The 15,352-nt window shown below is 38.3% G+C and overlaps 1 protein-coding gene across 2 annotated transcripts in view; it reads left to right on the top strand.

The window, feature by feature from the left end:
* tfg (trafficking from ER to golgi regulator) overlaps positions 1 to 14,935 on the top strand; it is a 16,700-nt gene extending 1,765 nt beyond the window's left edge. The window contains exons 2-8 of one of the 2 annotated variants that reach the window (XM_066686570.1): positions 1,978 to 2,162; positions 3,225 to 3,308; positions 9,039 to 9,185; positions 9,394 to 9,540; positions 11,295 to 11,447; positions 12,381 to 12,452; positions 14,290 to 14,935. In XM_066686570.1, the coding sequence (XP_066542667.1) occupies positions 1,979 to 2,162; positions 3,225 to 3,308; positions 9,039 to 9,185; positions 9,394 to 9,540; positions 11,295 to 11,447; positions 12,381 to 12,452; positions 14,290 to 14,669 (1,167 nt within the window). In that variant the 5' untranslated portion in view covers position 1,978 and the 3' untranslated portion in view covers positions 14,670 to 14,935. Of the gene's footprint in view, positions 1 to 1,977; positions 2,163 to 3,224; positions 3,309 to 9,038; positions 9,186 to 9,393; positions 9,541 to 11,294; positions 11,448 to 12,380; positions 12,453 to 14,286 lie in introns of both variants that reach the window. The other variant, XM_066686569.1, reaches the window with a different exon arrangement.
* Positions 14,936 to 15,352: the final 417 nt, after the last annotated feature.

Below are 15,352 nucleotides of genomic sequence, written 5' to 3'. Positions count from 1 at the left end.
ACTGCCTTTTTTGTTTGTTGGAATAAATCGAATCAGCTTATGTTACTCTTCTTTGTATCCAGTCATATGTGTAGTAGCTTACACTGTGAGCAGTTGCTTGTAATTCCACCACAGAACCAATGGGCTTAATCTACTAGTAAGGGGCCAAAGTCTCTTTGGGATAATGCAGTTGGCCTGCCAGTCATTCATTTTACTGTGAACCTTAGACTGTGCTGTGAAGTTAAAGTAAGTGCCATAAACTGTACCCAGGCTGCATCTGACTAAACCTCCACGGATAGGTCAGATTACCATGTACCTACGACCTAATTACAGGCCTGTCTTACCTTCCCTACTGCTGTTTCAGTTTTCAACTGGCCTTTCTGATGTTGTGTTCCTTTTAATTAGTTCTGTGGGCAACTTGCCATGGTCATCTGAGATAAAAGTTTGTTCTAGGCCTTGGAAAGTTTGAGTGTGCCTTTAATCATTGTATTTCTTGTGTAAGCCACTTATAATAATTTTAGCTAGTGACTAATTGCTATATTAATATGTGAGGTTTTGTTTGGTTCATTTAGAATAACAATGTGCAGGTACTGCTGTAAACCAGTTCTTAACTGAGTCAGGCTAGTTTGAATGTGGCATATTTTGATGTTGCTTTACATTTTCCTGTATAAAATAATTAAATAAAGAAAGTAAGTGTAAACTTCCCAATTCTTGCTGTTGAAAAGTAGTCAAAAGCTATGATACTTAGTTATTCCCAAATGGCAAGGGAAATTTCTCAAAGTAAAATAAACAATACTAACACATAGCTATATGTGGGTATAGTGTCAGTCAGATGATAGAACTTTTGACTTTGGTCAATAATTACATTCATTACAACGATTGTGTGTTAAAGCCCCTTTGTTATGTGTTATGTAAAACGTTCAGCAATGGTTAAATAAAAAAAAACACAAAATAGAAATATGATCAATCTCTCCTCAAGAATGACCAAAATATGCTCCTCAGACCTCTCTGAGAACAGTGTGGGCATGGTCCAATATACTAATGACCATGCTTTACTCAAAGCTCTCAATCACTGGAGAACAGAGTGCTGTTTAAGTTACCATGGCAACACACAGCCTCGAGACAAAGCAGTCATGGGGTTTTTACTCTGAACTGCAGTTGTCATTGTACACGAGATAACATTACACAATAAAATGGCACAGAAGGGTTGAATTGGCATGATACAGCTGTTCATGTATGAACCTATGGATGTCTTTTGTCTTTTATGTGTCTTTGGTGTGGTTTTGTGTGATTATTTATATTGTAATATATGTTAACATAATTGCACAAGCTGTATAACTTATAGAGTGTCTCCAAATTGGTGCCTTCTACCGCTGCTACTGTACTGACGACAGAGTGTGGCTTTTTTTCCTGCTGCTAATTTGCTATACATGCCGGCCCAGTGTGGCTGCTATCTCCGCTGCCTGCTGGTACACTGCTCTACGTGCCCCGGCCTAGGCTGCGGATATCTCTGCTCATATGCCGTTAAACACGCCAACCGAGTGCTGCTGCACTCAGACTTAATCCATGCAGGATCATTCTGTTTTGTTTTGTGTTCTGTTTGCTCTGTTTATATTTTTCATTCCCTCACCATTGCTTGGTAAATACTTGGCTAATTTGGCTCCTAAGCTTTAGCTCACCAGTCTCTTCAACTTAGAGAGGAGGCCTGGCTATGGTAGCTTTGTGATTTGTCAGGGTAATAGTGACATAATTATTACCCACTTTTAGGACTGCCCATTTTACGTCGAGAGGAGAGCAGTACAGGTCATTTTATCATATCACTCACACACACACACACACACACAGCAGGTCTGAATGTCCAGATCAGTTTGTGTGTTTGCATAAAGTTAAGATGGATTTAAAGTTCTCTGTTGTCTCAAGTGCTGTTCCCAGGCTAATGCAGTCAGCAACAGCTAAACCTCGTAAATGTGATTTTCCCCTTTGTCTATGTCTTGCTAGAATGAATGGCCAGCTGGACCTGAGTGGGAAGCTGATCATTAAGGCTCAGCTGGGTGATGACATCCGCCGCATTCCGATCCACAATGAGGACATTACCTATGATGAGCTCTTACTCATGATGCAGCGTGTCTTCCGGGGCCAGCTCCAGAGCAGCGATGAAGTCACCATCAAATACAAGGACGAAGGTCATTTTTACATTTTTGCTCAACTAAGTACTGTGTGCTGTTTTGTAGTGTCTAAATCAACTTAATTGCTTGGCTAAGAGAATGATTTAAAGAATTGATTGAAGAATCTGTCACTTGTAAGTACATCGAAGTTTAAGATTAATCTTTATCAGTTGTGTATTGATTTACAGTGGCTAAGTATACTCGATAAGTTCCAGTGCTGTAATTCCAGATATTTTTTTAAAAGGAGTTAAAATTGCTTTTGATAGGATTTGACATTTGAATGGAAAAAATAACATTTTCAATTTGATTGTCCAAGTTGGCGTTTGGAAACAAAAACAAATAGTAGTATATTTAATCAGGATTACATCGGCGGTTCAGATCGTTAATTTCTGGACTTCTGTTGAAACATCCTTACTACTAACCTTCAAGGTTAGGGTTTTACTTCTTGCATATGAACTGTTCGTGGTTTAAACTGTTCCTTAAAGTTCTTGTCATTTAATTTGGCACTGAACAAGAAATCTTTCTCTGCAAAAATTGTATGAAAGCAGCAAACGTCTCAAGACATATTGAGTCTCAAGACATATCAGTCTGCTAAGAGATCATTTTCAAGGTAACCTAAGAAAAGCAAAGGACAACACCAATCACAGTCTCATGCAGCTGGAACTTGTTCAACAGAAGGTGACTGAGATGAAAAAATGTATACTGTACTTTCTGGAAAGAAAGTCTCATTTTAGGCAGTTTAGTGCCCAGTGACACAGTGAAAATCTTTTGCCAGCTCATTAATTAAAAATGTATTGTTTCGTGCTCAGACATCAAATGGGAGGGGTAAACATTTGCATATCCTCAGTGGTACAAATGTACTTATCAGTTTCAGTATTTTCTCAATTGAACGGCAGTATCTGGCAGTACTGAGTGGTACTCATGAATATAAATGGCCTAAAAAAGAAATGCAAAACAAGCCTAGAGAGCAATTTTCACATTCTCTTCTAAATTTACGTGACAGATCAAACTGTGTACATCCCTCAGTGTTGAGAAATATTGTCATTCATTCATTGTTCCTTCACCCTCATTCTCTTACAGATGATGACCTTATCACTATCTTTGACAGCTCCGACCTTTCCTTTGCCATCCAGTGTAGCAGAATACTGAAACTCACTCTGTTTGGTAAGTATTTATAGGAGAATTATGATTATTTTTGTGTTCACTCTAAAATAAACCACAGTTTGACACAAATTTCACCACCTGGATCTTTAGTGATCATGCTTTGAATGTTCTAGAATGCCCCCATTTTCTTAAGTGTAACAATTATGTATAATATAACTAAATCTGTGATTACATTGCAGTTAAACTGCTAAATGTAGTCAGATTTCAGATGCAGACTTTTTCTGCATGCATTCTAATACCGATTTAAGCTCATGCACTATGATAGACAGATTTTTCTGTAAGTAGATAATCCTTCTCCAGCTGTGGTGATGTGGTGAGTTATTGCCACATTCAAATAGCAAAATAATGCTAGACATGGTACTGTTAAAACACTGAAGCAATGGAAATGAAGTATTCATAAAAAGAACTAGGGAGTTAGACAAGAGCAAAGAGAAACTTGGCAAGCCTAGTTTTGCCAGACAGCCATTATCCATGTAGCAATTGTCACAGAGGTTTTTCTGGCATTGCAAAAACAAGACAGCTCAAAATACATACATATAAAAAATACATACAGAATGTGTCTGAACAACTGAGTCAAGACATATTTACAGAGTCAGATTTTTTTTGCACCAAAAAAAAATACTGTTATTTTTAACGTAGTGGAAAGAACATCAGTTCTTTGTTTAAACACTCTGAAATTGCAGGAAGACAATATGGATTCCTAGAGTAGAAGCAATGAAGGATTTATCATTTTACTTATGAGTACTGCAACAAAATGACATGCACACATACAGAACAACATGGGGAAATATAGTTACATTTTATTTGATCAACACATTTCTTTTGGCTGACAATATAATGAACAAGTAACAAATGACTGTAGGATATTTTGTAAAAGAGACTGCATGCATGTTTCACACACACAGAAACTCTAATGCACGGAGGGCAGTGAGCGCACACACACGCATACTCCGAAGCACCCTGACAATTAGGCCATGGCTGCCTGAATTAATGACCAAAAGCTTTCTTCTTTTACCATTTTTGCTCTTACAAAAGCAAGGCAGTCTTTTGTGTGCCTGTCTTAGAGAGTGTCCTCTTTGGTCAGCATTCATGGTAAAAACCTGCTGGAGTCTGCTGGAATGTGGCCACTTGAAAACATTTGGATGTGGCTTTTAGAGACTCCTCTTTTGTGAGGAGCCACAACATGCAAATGGAGGTCCTCACTGAGCTCTTTGTGTTTAGCATTGATTTGCGATTTTGCAACTCACTATAGAGCTACTACATCAGATTTTCACAATTTAAGTTGCATAAAATTCTCTAGAATATGGTAAAAAAAATTACAAGCACCATTTTTGCATTTTTACATTTGTTGTAGAAACTTGCATTTTGTCAAGGTTCACAGTTTCAATGGGTATTAATAATTATAAACATGGAACGTTTAATAAAAAGTTATTTATTTATTTATTTAATTAATTAATTTGATACCAGCAACACATTCCCAAAAAGTTGGGATATGGCATGTTTACCACTGTGTTGTGCCACTTCTCCTTTCAACAACTTTTTTGGAACAGGGGATCCCAATAGATGTAGTTTTGAAAGTTGCTTGCTTATTATATGATTTCAGCTGCTCAATAGCTTGGGGTCTTCATTGTAGTGTTTTGTTTCATAACATACCTTTTTTTTAATTTATTTAATGCGCGGCATGGTGGCGCAGCAGGTAGTGTTGCAGTCACACAGCTCCAGGGACCTGGAGGTTGTGGGTTCAAGTTCTGCTCCGGGTGACTGTCTGTGAGGAGTTTGCTGTGTTCTCCCAGTGTCCGCATGGGTTTCCTCCCAGTCCAAAAACACACGCTGGTAGGTGGATTGGTGACTCAAATTGTGTATGTAGGGGTGTGTGTGTGTGTTGCCCTGTGAAGTACCAAAGTTTTGAATAATGCTGAACCAAGGAATTGGTGGAAGCTGTTGGGCCCCCTTCAGAGTGTGTTCCCTCAGGTAGGCTCTGGACACACTGTGACCCTGAACTGGATGAGTGCTGCAGATTTTAAATCTAGTATAAAGTAAAAAATAAGGATATAATTGACATATCACTAGGATCAAGATTTGGTTTTTGATCAAAGGGTCATAAGTTTAATAATTAGCAGTTTGAATTAGAATTTAGAAGAAAAAAAATCCACTTCTAGCTGCTGAATTGGTGGGAAAGATTTTACATCTAATGTAACTGCATTTTGTGTAATGTCAGCCAAAACAGATGATGGACAGATTAGAGTAAGTACTACTGGCTGGATTTTATGTCTAATTTTGAGTTTTTTATTATTATTGAAAAAGTCCATAAAATCATCCCTGTTTTAGAAATCTGGTTTCTGGTTCAGTAAATGTCTTAGTCTTTGGAAGTTCTGAGATCATGCTAAATAATATTCTACGGTTGTTCTCAATTAGCAAGGCTAGATACATGGAGTGTGCTATTGTTAGTGCTCATCTATACCAGATAAGGTTGGCCTTCCAAATTAACGTATTTTAACTGTAATATTCATGTGGTCATTTGAACATTCTAGTCTTTAAGTATTTATAAAAAGTAATTATTTGTTTTTATAGATTATGGTTCCATTCTGAAAATTATGTCTGTCTGTCATGTAAAATTATACAATTGCAGGTTTTTGTTATTGCAGTGACCCATCTGCGGTTTACTATGCTGCATTTATAACTAATGCACCTTTTTACCAGAAGATGGCGCACTGGCTCTTTTTATAATTGCTCCAGTGTGCAGAGCACAACAGCACTGCGTGTAGATGGGTTTGTGTTGGTCATTAAGTTTTATGTAAAGTGTGTATGTATATATATCATTAATATATACACATACATACATATATTTGCAGAATGCAGTTGTGAGAGTTTTTTGTTTCCCTGTAAAAATGAAGTTCTGCACAGTTTGAGAGCATTGTAATTTTAAATAACAGCATTTCTAAAAAGTTGATCCAAAGGTTTTGGTGTCATATTATGTTTCTCATTCTATTATTTGAATATAATGAACTTGAGTAGTTCAAGCTTATTTGTGACATACAAAGTTTTGTTAGATATACTGAGAAGGGTTGTGTATAATATATATAAAGTATAATCTGTATACTATAAAACAGTAGTTCCGGTGTTACACCGAATTCTGTGACCATCGAGTTCTATGACCCTAGAGGGCGCTACTTCATGTCCAGCATAGGGGTCAAGATTTCTGACAGCTGTCATCAGAATTGTACTTAAACATGGATGTTTATATGGAGATTCATTCATTCATTCATTTCTGACAGCTATCAGAATTTGTGACCCCCTATGCCAAGGCTATGAAGTAATGCCCTCTAGGGTCACAGAATTTGGTTTAACACCGGTCCTAAAATCTGCTTGGCTGAGCCCTTCGAAGCCGTTGTAAAATACACAATTTATGCACATCTGTAAGCACCTCACAACATCTGAATTCCATATTAATGCATCACTGTCTTAAACCCTGTTAGTGAGCTAGTGAGCAAAATTAAACTTTTGATATATTGGGTGTGTTAACAGTGGATTAATGTTGTGAAGAGATTGTCCAGATTTATATAATATTAATAAAATTCCCAATTAATATAAACAGCATTCCTAATCATTAAGTGGGTGTTTTGTTTAGTGTCTACCTTTTCATGTAAGACTGTTTAGCTACCAGAGTTTACATTGGTGAAGGAATGGTTATTACAAATACTACTCAAATATGTGGTTTATGAATTGAACACGAAAGTTCACTATCACCATTTCACTAATCCTACTCAACCTTTTTCTTGAGCTAAAGGCTAAAAACACAACCCAGGGCTAGTTCTATAAGTCCTGCAGCTTCACCTTGCATTTCTGGAGAGGTGTGCCATTAGGCTATGGCATAGGGTTCACGTTGACGTGCTGCCAACGGCGTAGGGTTGATACAGAAGTATAAATTGGATTTAAGGGTCCCTTAAGAATAATGACAGAAATGTAAGCATTTCTACTCACCTAAATAACCCTGAATATATGTGAGCATATTTAATTCAATGAAGTAGCTATGTATTGCCCCCATTGTTGTTTAGTAACAGTGCTTGACATTAACAGACTTTTTTATTGTGTAGCGGAAAAATATTTTATTGTGAATGTTTGTTAATGAATAAATATGGTTATTAATTGAACATTTGTGTATTTTATGTTGACTGCAGTTTTATAAAAGCAATATTATAACATGCAATCCTACACTGTCAGAAAAACTGTTACAGTGATGGTACCAGGTACCCTCAAGACTGTATATTTCATAGAGAACTTGCATTATGTTCTTTTATTTTACAGAATTAAATATTAAATTAATTTAAATATAACCTCTCCTGCTTCTAATTAAAAATATTTATTTTAACATTAAAAACAGGTATTTTTTTTATTGCAGGTGGTCCTTAAAGTTAACTTTTGTATATAGTTTTGTCTATATAAGTTGTCATTATTCAAGGCCACTCTTGCCTGTCAGAATGACGTTATTTCCTGTTCCCTGTTTTCAATTAAAGCCCTTCCCTTTGCTGCAGATTCGAAATGAACCCTAAACAGTGGGTGAACTGGAAAGATGGGAGGAGAAATGTTTGATAAAAGAGCCGTGTTTTTCTAGACAGAGTTTGGAGAGCTTGCAGCTCTGCAACCTCACGTGCTCAAGAGTCTCCCAAACGTGTGACTGGACTAAGGGGTTGGGTCTGAATATTCTGCCAGTGCACGGGTTTGTGTCTAGGAATCTGGAACCGTTCAGGCAGCAGCTTTTCTTGTACATGGACTGTAGAACGCAGGTTAAGCCAAAGACACTCAGTTTCTGCCTTTTCCAGCCTGATCCAGTTTATTTCATGCTCTGCTAGGGCTAAACAATTTGCATGTCATCGTGATTTTTAATTTTTTTTTTTTTTTAGCATTTAAAAAGCAATTATGCTCATTAATTAAGAGACATGGCATATTATTTGAACATGACTATTTCAGTGCATTGCACTAATTAATCATGGAGGGTTTCTCCACTTCTGATGTCAAGTCCTGAGACTTTATAAATGTATTGCCTCCTCATCTGAGCATCTCCAGTGAGGTGTTTTTTTGTTTTGTTTTTTTTCCTTCCCCTTTATAAACATATTCGTGTAAAAGCACAAATATGAAGTTAAATAGAGTAAAAGCACAGCAATTCAGGAGTTCTGAGTAAAATTCTCACTGCTCATTTCTCATTGATTTCTCAGTGTTATTTATTTCTTTTTGGGTGGGTAAGCAAAGGCCCATTAACCTTTACAGAAACAGATGCTTAAACCAGTCATTCTGAACAGGGCTGTTGTTTGATCCTTGTGGTGTTTTGACCAAATCACGTCACAAACATTTCATTAAGACCCGAGCTAACAGCGGGACGTGGGTGTAACGTCCTCTTTTATACAATTCTTTGGCCAAGAACACCAGCAGTTCAATTGTTTTCAGTTTGAGTGTTAAATGCTGCATGTTGTGTGCCAAACCTCTGGTAATTTGTGGTGGTGGTGTCAGTTTATGTGTGTTTCATTACTTTTTATTTGTTTAACATAAATCTACATAAGGTTTTAGACTTCCGTGTTTTGAGGTAATGTTCTTGAAGTTGAGAATTGCACTCTTTACAAATGTCAGTTATGATTTAAAATGATTCATATTTCAGACTATCTGAACTCTTTCCGTTGTAAATATATGCATCTCCCAGTGAGAGTGCTGACGGATGGAATTACTGTGTGTCTACAGTGAATGGACAACCACGGCCACTGGAATCCTCTCAGGTGAAGCACTTGCGTAAGGAGCTAATCCAGCTGAGGAACAAAATTAACAGTCTACTGGACAGCCTGGAGCCAACTTCAGAACCTGCGCTGGAGAGCACCAACCCTAAAACTGGTATAAAAGGCACTATTCTTGGCCTTCCTCATTCACACATTATTACATCATGTGACTGCATCAAAATATAATTTAATACAAATATTTAGAGGGATAAAATACTGCCACGACCAGTACATTGTTTGAGGCTTTTATTAGAATTACGCAGGTAACATTTATACCTTGAAGTAGTAGTAAATATATGCTTTTATTTGTGCAAATTACGTAGAATGTTTGGAGGCAGTGGATGCATCAGTAAAGCCAGCCCCTCCAGTCAGTGCTGCCAGCATGTCTGCCTTTGACCCACTGAAGAACCAAGAAGAGGTCAGCAAGAATGTCATTTCATCTTTCGGCCTGCCTGAAGAACCTGCTCCAGGTACAGCACAGAGGCATACTCGGATGCACTTACAAGCTAACAAATTGATGCCTACAACAAAAAAGTTAGGAAAGCTGCTGTTTACTGCAGTGTTACATCACTTTACCTTGTAATTACCTTATGTAATCATTTGGGAACTTAAAGGAAAACATAAGGAATTTTGTTTTTCTTTTCACTCCCCCGGAAGTGTCTGTATTCTCCCCTTCCACAAAGTCCAAACAGATGTCTGAGGAAATTTCTCCCTATGGATTTGCTGCTGTGAATTCATATTTCTGGACCCACTTGATCCATGTTCGTCCAACTGTGAATCGATCATTGTTGCTGTGGTCTGTGTCACCACGACACAGGCATGCATCTAAGCAGGACCTATGAATTGCCTATGGCATAGGTTCCTTGCAGAAGAATAAATTGGCCTTTAGGATACAGATTTTTGCCCTTTTTTGCCCAAAACCTCATGCTTGATGTAATCCTGATGATGAAATGAAGGCAGAACTGCAGGCAAAGCAGCTAACCATGTGTAACTATGTGGTACACACTGTGGTAACACAACCTGACTTGCTAAAATAATCCAAGAAAAGTATTTGCGTTGCTCAGAGCATAGGTCTAATTTTAATCTCAAGGTATTCTTTTACACCAATGGTACTTTTATATTTAAAACCATAAGAGGTGCTGACTTTTGCAACTATTGCTTATATGGTCTCTGGATGGTCTCTGCCCCAGAGAGGTTGATGGGCATTTTTCATGAAAAGCTGAAAGTTGAACCGAAAGTGGTCAGCCCACCTTGCTTTTGATGCAGTTTTTATACTTATATATATTTTGGTTAATTCACCTGCTAATAATGTAATCTCCAAAAAGTGTAACTTTTCACTCTTATTTTGCCCATTCCAGTTTTTGTTTTTTAATGTGTTACAGGCATATAATGTTGCAGGCATTTAAAATGTATTTGTATTTGCAACATACAGTAATGTTGGTCAGTGAAATGAAATCTCTTCTTGTATAACTAAAACTGAAATGTTTATTTCACTACATGACTCTAACAAGATCCAGACATTTACATGCACAATCATAACAATTCAAAGGATATAGCTTGTTCTGAATAGAGTGCTTTTCCTGCTTGATGTCCAGTACAGGCAGCTGTTCACTGTTGCTGGCTAGAATTGAACTGGAAAAACAAAATTTGTAGTCCCCATGATAACAAACACTGCCTAGACATTCATAAATATGTACATGATGAATCAGAGTAAAACTGACAGTCCCTATTGAAGGTATGCATGTGGCTTCACAGCTGGCTGGAGTCACTGCGGGTATGTCCAGCGTCAGCATCCAGTGTGAATAGAGCAAAAACACAAATGTCTAAAATGAATGTATATCTTTTTGCATCTGACTTCACTTTAAATTCAGAAAGAACTGAGAGCTACCATTTTTCTCAAGACAAAAAAGCTAAAGAAAAGAAAAGCAAGTGACATAAAGTACAGAATTTCCCTCACTCTGGACATAACTTCAAACAACTGAAAACCCTGCTACATATGAAAACATCTTTGAGTCTTGCGGTACACGTGTCTGTCAAAGCTGTCTCCGTCTTCTATGTGGCCAGCTAGGCTTACACTGGGGGCTAGGGTTAGGGTTAGGTTGGTGGGCTGAGGTTATGATCAGAAAATTCACCTCGTGGATCTTCTCACCATGAAGTACTTTAAATTTGTGATATCTGGTCTTGATTGGCAATAATGGACTTTCTGCTTCTTTTTCTCTCTCAGCCCCAGCAGTAGCAGCTGCTGTGGCAGAGGAGCGATCTGGCACTCCTGACAGTATTAACTCATCCTCCTCTGCTGCTCACCCTTCTGCTGCAGCCCCTCATGGCCCACCACCTTATTCAGGGGTTCAGCAGACTCCTGCCACTACGATGGAAGGTAAATACACCCACCAAACTACATTGTGATCGTTTTTTTAAAAGGGACGGACAGTAAAGGCAGTCTGGAAAGTCTTTGTCGTTTATGGTAGAGGAGTGTGAAATAAATATACTCTGAGTTTTCTGTAAAACCCCAAAGTTTGGCATCATTGTGTCCCATCTGCATATGTGCATGCACTTGTATGCTTGTCTCGGAGACAGAAAGGAAACACAGGGATTTCCCAGAGTGTTTTTGCAGTGATAAATAACCTTAAATTATGGCCTGCAATGTTTTAGAGTGACTTCATTTCCCAGGAGTGGCCACAGTTATCCAGCAAGGGAAAAACTTAGATCAAATGAGTAAGAGCTGGTGAAGAGCGTCATGTTTTCCTCTGTCATGCTGTATTTGGTTCTGTTCTGTTTCCCATATTTATTGAGTCCATGTGAGAAACCGTAGTGTTACTCTGGCCTCAGCTCATTGTGCTGCTGGTCACCATGGATACACAGTGCAGAGTCAGGACTTGAAAAACTTTTGATGTATTTCCTCACTTTATTACTGTCATGCCAGTAATCTGCTACGCATTGAAGCAGAGACACATTTTTCATTTGTGCTGTGCACATGATCAAATATGGCTTGCATTTGAAGACATTCTGTTTCAAGCAATGGGTTTTAAAAGTATTTTTGTGGTGGGGATGTGTGTGTGGTAAGAATAACTTCATCTTGTTTCTGGAAAAGTTGGGATTTTTTGTAAAACACTGGTGGATATTGCATGTTTTAAAGCAGTAAATATGGGGACCAACTCAATGCAACATATTCGTTTTTGAATAATATTTAAATGAGATACTCAACCACAAATATTGACACTCATACATCCATTTGCTTTCATATGTCTTAATGTGATTGTTTCTTATTGTTTATTTAGTACTGAAAATCCACATCTCTCAATATTCCCAGGTCAGATATATCAACAGTATCAGGCTCCAGGTGGATATCCTCCTCAGCAGCAATATGCCATGCAGTACACTGGTAATTTCTTTTTGTGGTTGTTTTTCACTCTTAAAGGCTAAGCACCAGCTATATGAAAGTGTTAAACAAATAAATACAGTTGAATTTGAGTTCCTAACTTGTGTTTATTGATAGTCGAAAAACATGTTATTTCTTACTAATTCAAGGAATAAGGTTTAAAAGACCGTTGATTCCCCCCCACCCCCCGCCCCCCCCCCCAAAAAAACACTGTTCGGAAACTCTAATAGGCGTCTTGCATGTGACGTAGATGGTGGACAACCACTCTAGAAGTTGCACTTAATTTAATGTCAAATGAAGAAAAGGTGTGTTGTTTGTGGCTGCAATAATTCAATGTACAGTGGGACATCTGTGCACAAATGGCCGAAAGATCCCAAAATATCCAGAAAATGGACTAAATTTGTCAACTTTAAACGGGCACTTTGGAAAGGACCAACCGCTCACTCTGTTATCTGTAGTGCTCATTTTACTGGTGCTTTTCCAACAATATGGGCATGTAAGGAAACCAATGAAAGGTGTTCAAGAGCCTCTGTATACATGGAGGTAAACAGGGTAAGTACACTTACGTCGCCTGTTTTAGTTGGTGTTAGATAACGTTGGCTTGCTAAACTTGGTGGCTCAGATTATACTAGGCTACATAGTTGCATTACGGAGGTTTATAGTGTCGGATGAATTCGAGTTCGACTTCGATCACATTTACAAGAATAACGGTACCTCTAAATTTGAGTTTAGCTTATTGCTAGGCTATTGTTATGAATAATGTTGGTTATTTAGCTAGCTAGATACTGTCATAACAGTTAGTCATAACGGTGTTTTACCGCAGCGTTGTTCAGCTGTTGTCCACCAGTTACGTCACGGTTGCGTTCAAGAACTTCCATAGCGAGCTCGGGTTTTTCCGTCAATTTTAAAAATAATGTCAGTTTTAAAGCAAATTAAGCATGCTATTTTCATTTTAATTCATACTTATATATGTCAGTAACTAAAGTAATGTGAAATATTCATGGAGGTCAATTAAGTGGTGCTTAGCCTTTAATAATTTTCTCACTGCCTGACTGTAGTGGTAAAAACAGTTCAAGTTCGTCCTATAGCCCCTTGTTTCCACTTTTAATTGTCTTTACCACGCAGGAGAGGACAGATTCAGTGTCAGACCCGCAGTTGGGTTCCAATGACTTTAAGGAGAGAGTTTGTTGCAGAATGTTGATGGTCATTTTATTACAAATAAATAGAAATACAAAATAAAGATGCAATGGGAGCATAAAATGGCATTAATAGCTGTTGGGCATGGCGGGTGGGCCCCAATGGCTGCAGGCCTTGTCACAAGCTAAAACAGTCTGCCACCTGTATCCCAACTGAGGTCAATGGCGGTATCGCTGGTCTGCCCTCCTCCCATCATGCACCTTTTTCTCTAATTTATAGGGTAGCACCCATCACCTATAGAGGGTGCACACTCACAAAAAAGCAAAAAACACAAATATCAACAAAATATCAAAACTTATTTGTGGCTCCTACAGCCCCACATTAACTTTATAGTGCAATGGCTCCTACACTGACATTCCATTCCAATTTCATTCAAATTTGTCTATCACTGTGATAAATGTAATCTCCATTAGTGTCTCTATGACATTTGCAGTGTGGTGTAGGTTAATTTTCCTCCACTGAGATTCATATTATTACTTGTACATACAAGTTTTAAATTGTCTTTTTGTTTAACATATTTTACTTCAAAATTGTACATTGTACTTCAGAATTCAAACATCCCCCACTGCTACAATGGCTAGAGCAAAGCACACAAGGACCCTTTTTGAAAAGATTGTGTGTGTGTTTTTCTCTTTTTCAGCAGGTTATACTCCTCAGCCTGGTGCCCCTCAGGCCCCACCTCCCCAGCAACAGTTCCAGAATTACCCCACACCCACATCTCAGGCTGCTGCACCAGGCTCTGCTCCTGGATTCAATACCCAGTCACAGGCTGCTGCTCCTCAGGCAGCTGGTCAGTACCCTCCAGGAGCATTTCCACCTCAAAACTACACCTCACAGGCTTCCCAGCAGCCAGCCAACTACAGCCTGCCTCCCACCTCTCAACCTGCCCCGGGGTATCAGCCCCGCCCAGGATATACCCCATCACCTGGTGCTACTCCTCCCCCTGGAGGCTCTAACCCCTACGCCCGAAACCGCCCCCCTTATGGCCAGGGTTACACCCAACCAGGCCCAGGCTACCGGTAAAACTTGGTTAACATGCAAATCCGGCTAGAGATCAGATCTGCTTCATCTCTCTGATTACAACATATAAAGCCTGAACAACCCATGATTGACATTGTGTTTTGTGTGTGATTGTGTGTGTGTGTGTGAGAGATACAGAAAGGAGAGCGAGAGTGTGTGACTAAAAAAAAGGAAGTGTGGGTAAAGGCAAAAAATAAGATCAGAAATTTAATTTCCTGTGTTTCCACAGAAGAGACCAAACGGTGTAGGGGAGTTAGATGTTTTAGGCTTTATGGAGGTGTGTGTGTGTGTGTGTGTGATTTTATCACTTGTCTTTTCATTGGTGTTATTGTATGTAAAATCATAAGTCTATTTTCTGTTGAAACACTAGATGTAATCACACCTGAAATAAATGTTTGCTTAGTTATATTTTCCCCATTCTCTCCATCTTCTCTTCCTCTTCTTTGTTTTCACTAATACCAGACTGGCCCTATACAGTGACACAAGTCATTTCTGTATAAATTGTAACATTTGGTTTCTGAAGGTGAATAAAATTTGGAGATTGAATATTTTTGTGTTGTGTTTGTTTTATATAGATTAGCATTTGTGCTTTTATTACTTTGGCTGTCTTTAAAAAAATAGGTACACATTTTTTGTATCTAGTTCCTCTCAGGGATTAACCCATGCATAAATAATCAAAAGATTTG

The sequence above is a fragment of the Hoplias malabaricus genome, chromosome 12, assembly GCF_029633855.1.
Source record: "Hoplias malabaricus isolate fHopMal1 chromosome 12, fHopMal1.hap1, whole genome shotgun sequence".
Lineage (NCBI taxonomy): Eukaryota > Metazoa > Chordata > Actinopteri > Characiformes > Erythrinidae > Hoplias > Hoplias malabaricus.
The sequence above is the reverse complement of the archived record's forward strand: the minus strand, read 5'-3'. Positions and strand labels throughout refer to the sequence as shown.